At 40.3% G+C, this 5,406-nt stretch overlaps 1 protein-coding gene across 1 annotated transcript; it reads right to left on the bottom strand.

Moving 5' to 3' along the window:
* Nucleotides 1-1,109: 1,109 nt before the first annotated feature.
* LOC100831674 (50S ribosomal protein L6, chloroplastic) lies at nt 1,110-4,603 on the bottom strand. The gene is made up of 3 exons (XM_003557854.3): nt 4,445-4,603; nt 2,821-3,129; nt 1,110-1,640 (listed from the first exon to the last, which is right to left on the bottom strand). The coding sequence occupies exons 1-3, from the start codon at nt 4,477-4,479 to the stop codon at nt 1,304-1,306; spliced, it is 681 nt and encodes a 226-aa protein (XP_003557902.1). The 5' UTR covers nt 4,480-4,603; the 3' UTR covers nt 1,110-1,303.
* Between the last annotated feature and the right edge of the window lie 803 nt (nt 4,604-5,406).

Below are 5,406 nucleotides of genomic sequence, written 5' to 3'. Positions count from 1 at the left end.
AAACGAATAAGAATTTTTTTTTTATTAGACGCATGCAATTGGCGAAACATTTTATTCAAACAAATGTAGAACCTGAATGGATGGTCTTCTAAACCGAAGAGAGTTATGTATCGGCACCGAAAAACCTAAAAAAAAAACAAGAGATCCTTCCGCTTAGCGAGCGGCTGGGACTGGCTGCACCTCTGAATATAGAGAAGCAATCGGCAGACGGACCGGCGGCGGCACCCGCGGACGAGATCGAGGAACCCTAGCCGCAGCCTTTGACGATCTCCTTGTTACGTAAGAGCAATTAGTCATTGGATTAAAAAGGTAGTTGGACCTGTAATTTCGCCCACCAGCCCATCTGGGACTGCATATTTGTGCAACGGCCCAACAGAGAGAAGAAACCCAATTGGCATTGACCACGTTCCTGATCCATTCGATCCATGCGCTCGCGTTCGCTCTTCGCTATCCCGAGCCAGCGACGCTCCCAATTCACTCTCTCAAAAAATAATTCTCTTCCAGATCAAACGTCCCAAACCAGCGGCGCTTCCAATTCTCTTCCAGATCAAAATCAGAACCTGTCGAACAAGAAAGAAGCGCTGCTGATTAATCAAGCAGGCAGCACCATAGAAGGCAGTCAAGTTAATCTACTTAAACTTCTATATTGATTTGGTTCTTCAATTGATTGTGTTCAGATTAGAAAATTAATTAGAACAAACAAACCGCCGAACTGTTCAGATTAGAAAATTGATTTGGTTCTTCAATTGCAGTTATATTTTTATTATTTAGAACTGACTCTATTTGCTATGCTACCTATATATATTATATATTGGATATCAAGATTATATCCTGACATTTATTATGGATCGAAGCGAGTATCTTTTATGCGGTTCGTTTTTGCAGCTTTGATTTTTCTCATACCCCTTCATGCTGATTTTCTGACTCCATGCCTGTTTGTGGTTGCCCGTCTCCGTGTAGACATCGAGGTGACTGAAAACTGTACTCCGTAACATTGTGCTCTACAAACTCTGAAACCGTAACATTGTGCTCTACAAACTCTGATAACTGTAACGTTGTTTCTCTACAAACTCTGAAATGGCTAAGGAACATGATATTCGTAAGCGGAAAACCAAACCAAATCTTAAGCCCTTATGCATTGCCAGCTGCTTCACAGAATATACACACGTTGTAACAAAATTGTACGAAAAGATGGTAAGCGTAGCAGTCCTCATTCGTAAGTAGGGTTTTAGTACTCAAAAGATGATGGATTACAGAGGGAAAAAGAGAAATTATGAGACCTGCAAAGGAAAGCAACATCCATCTATTTCTTCTTCCCAGCTTTCCCCTCCTTCCTCCTGACAATCTCGTCTTGGTACCGGATACCCTTCCCCTTGTATGGCTCCGGAGGCCTCCACTTCTTTATGGTGGCAGCAAACTGACCAATTTCGCTTTTGTCGTAGCCACTCACGATGATCCTGGTGTTCTCCTCCACCTTAACTTGCAGCCCTTCTGGAACGGCCATCCGGACAGGGTGTGAGAATCCCAGGTTCATCACGAGATCTTTGCCCTCCACTGTCGCACGATATCCAACACCGACTAACTGAAGCCTTTTATCGAATCCTTTAGACACCCCCACGATGATGTTATCTGTCAGAGTTCTGCATTGAAAATTTGCACCCATGTTTTTAGAGGAACAAGTGTACAAAAAGGTGTGACATGATCGTAAGTTCATAAGATGATGCTCTAATCTAACCAAGCAATATTTAGCAAATGTAGAAACATCGTCTGCAGAAGAACCTTATGCTGTTATGATTAAGGTCATCAGTCTAACCAAGTACTAGTTAGTACCAAATTTAGATAATGGTGAGAGAAAAAGGAAAGGGTTGGCTTTAGCATAAAAGGATGTTTATTGCATATCAGATAGTTGATGAATCTGTTAACATGCAAACAAATATGTCTTTCCTTTTCATGCATTCAGTTACAGTTTCAGAATTCCAGGAAAGAAGCAATGACATAACCCATGCCAGATATTGCCTTGGTATGAATAGACTGGCCTTTTTTTAAACAGAGGACTGGATGATAAATGCAAGAAGTACTTTTATCAAATCTTTCACAGACATGCTACAAGAACTTTGTCAGTTTCTTCCCTGCACATTGAGAAGCTTAGGGTTGAACAAAGCAAGATCACCACCACCTATATTGGTAGTTCGAAGACAGGATGTTTGATAAAAGCAAGATGTTAAACATTGCTCTCTGGAATCTAGATCCTTGTAGTAGCTAGTAGGAGTATAGGGCTGTGCTTTCTATTCTTAAATTAAAATAGCATAATGTGATAAAACTTACTCCCTCCGTCCCATATTAAGTGACTCAAATTTGTCATGGACGTATCTATATACTAAAATACGTCTAGATACATGTAATATTTCGGCACTTAATATGGGCCGGAGTTTCAGACACTAATGGTATCACAATCAAATACTCCTGTGACTAATGTGCCTGAGGGGAATTTTTCCATATTTCCATACTACTGCTTTTGACTGCAGGATGGGGTGGCTCATACTCCCTCGGTCCCATATTAAGTGACTCAAATTTGTCCAAATATGGATGTATCTATGCCTAAAAAACGTCTAGATACATGTAATAGAAAGTCACTTAATATGGGTCGGAGGGAGTACATATGAATTGTGACAGGAGCAGGTATGACAAGTCTACCGAACTCTAGGCATGCAAGAAAACATTGTGGAACAAAAACAATGAAATAGCAAAACACGTAATAGCAGTGATGCAACAAAATTTAAATAGACAAACTCATTTTGTAGTTTCTATTTTCAGTTTTACCTGAAAAGGCCATGCATCTGATTCGCCCTTTTGGTTTCCACAGTCTTGAATACTCTTAGTTTGCCAGATTCTTCTTTCACAACTTTCACTTCATTGGGATAGTTTAATGACAATTCCCCGAGTGGACCCTTAGCTTTGACAAACTGCTGCTCTAATGTCAGAGTAACATTTGATGGAACTTCAATAGGCTTCTTCCCGATTCTAGATTCCTTGCATTCCACAGTTTTTCTAACAAAACCAACTCTGCCAGCAGGGATAACACGAAGACGAATTCCTTGCGACTTCCCAAGGAAGCCTGTTCTTGAATTGCTGATTTATTTAACACAAAGAAAGAATCAATAAAAGTTTTGATTGATATTGTAGAGAATTCCGTCAAAAACATACTGCAAGGAAAAATGTAAGCCTTAAGACTTTATGTTAAAAAACACACAAGTTATTTTCAATGTAAGCCTTGAGCCTTTATATTAAAAACACGAACACTTTGTTTCGAATGTCACACATTAGTAAACCAAAATACATATAAATAATGAATGCTCAGCACAACTATTTTTTTTCTAGAAAACAACACAATTATGTTTACTAACAAGAAAGATTGGATCCAAAGATCAAGCATAGAAGCTACAAAATCCCAAAGTTGGTAGCTAAACACATCTTCACCCTGAACCATTCGTGCACCAATCCGCTTTCCTTGCTCAGTAATATCAACAAAAGAAGCCATTCAAAAATGGAGTTACTTCAGTTCTGGTCAAACTTGAAATCTAGAGGAGAATGTACTATTTCGATCAAGGCTTTTGACAAGCAAAACATACAATAGAAAGCACTCCGAAACTGATTTAACCCAAGAATCAGAGATATCGATATCTATATACATGGTACTGAGGTTCTCGCAGAACGATCCTAAGAGGAATATCGCCATGATTCATTATCACCACCTCGTTTTTGTGAATGATAGGTTTGGGATGCCATCATGCCAAGGGACAATAAATAGATGCAGATTACCAACTTACTCACCAAATCAAAATAAGTTACTATTATATCCAAGGCCTTGGCACACTGAACAAACTGATAAGACAGTTCTCCTACGCCTTCATGCAAGTCTAACATTTCTGAATGCAGGGCACTGCTCCTATCCCCCAGATCGACACAATCCTAGTAACACAATGAGCAAGACGCCACAATTACGGCCTCGATTCCTAACTGTCAGGAACTACACGAAGACAGAACTTAGTAGTTATATTACACTAATTGAAATACTCCAACAAATCTAGACGACTAGAAAGCATATTGGCACACTCCTAAACTTTTCTTTAAGTGCATCCGGATCAAGAACTTTGGGCGGCACCAGACGCTGTCCTTTTTCTTCGGCTAAACTACAAGCAGCCTACAACGAATGCCGGTTCACCGGAGCAAAGAAGCTCGGAATATCCATCCAAGGCCGGCCGCCTCGGGCGCAATCATTGGCCTACGGGGGGTGGAACTGGAACCACGGCGCTCCGTAGGTGCATTTGAACAGAAGGAAAGAAATTGGAGAGGAACACGAAGAGAAAGATAGGGTCGTGCCTGAACTGAAGGCGGCGGTTAGGTATTACTCAAAGGAAGGAAGCGGAATGTGGAGGAGGCGTACCAGGGGAGGTGGAGGGATGGGGAGAGGGACGCCATGGACGGGCTCGCTGTTGCAGAGAGCTGCCGCCGCTCGCTCGCTCGGTGCGCACGCCTGTTCGTGTTCAGTTTTCTTATCCTTTATCCAGACAGGGAGTGGGCCGGGGAACGGGGCGGAGCCGCTGGGTTCGGACTTCAGACCCGAGACGGGACGGGTTCGTCCCTTCGGGTCCAGTGACCAGTGGGATGGAAGGGACGGTTATATCGTAATTGAAAAAACAAATCTGTTTTAAAATTGATTGACAAAATAAACTGTCGAAATGCTACAGAAGCACTGCATGGACCCTTCTGTCAAAATCCTATGGAAAGGAAGGAGTACAGGGAGTCAGGGATGCATTCCACATAAATCTAAAAACTGATAGAAAGAGCTCATACAGTAAAATAATTCCTAAAAGTAAAATCTTCTAAGAAAAATATGAAGGACCTGCAAACGAAAGACGACATAGCTTTTCCTTTAGAAGTTTATAGAGAGATCCTATTCTATGAAATTTATTCAATACTAACAATATACCCAGCGCAAAGAAAATACTAACAATATATCTCTAAAAAAAGACCTAGTTTCCCTTCAAAAGTTTACTAACCTTGTTTCTTGAAAAAAAAAACTTGAAATGGATCATCCATTACTTTCTCCAAATTTCATTTTGTTTGGGTGCATGAGAATCTTAGGAACCAAAGAGGCTTTGAAATTGAGATGCCATGTCTTGTCGAACCTATGGTAAACAAAAAAAAAATACAAGAAATTGCAAAAAGGGACTATCTAAAGACTCACCATTAAAGTACAATTGCAAAAATGTGCAATTATAGCAAATACAAAACTAAGTAAATGCAATTGCAGAAATACAAAACTTATTAAACACAGATACAGAAAAGGAGCGCAATTAAGATAAATAGAAATTTAAAAAATAACAAAGAAAGATGAATAAATAG

Source organism: Brachypodium distachyon, chromosome 1, assembly GCF_000005505.3.
Source record: "Brachypodium distachyon strain Bd21 chromosome 1, Brachypodium_distachyon_v3.0, whole genome shotgun sequence".
In the NCBI taxonomy this organism is placed as follows: Eukaryota; Viridiplantae; Streptophyta; class Magnoliopsida; order Poales; family Poaceae; genus Brachypodium; species Brachypodium distachyon.
Note: the sequence above shows the minus strand (reverse complement) of the source record. Positions and strands in the feature narration are given on the sequence as shown.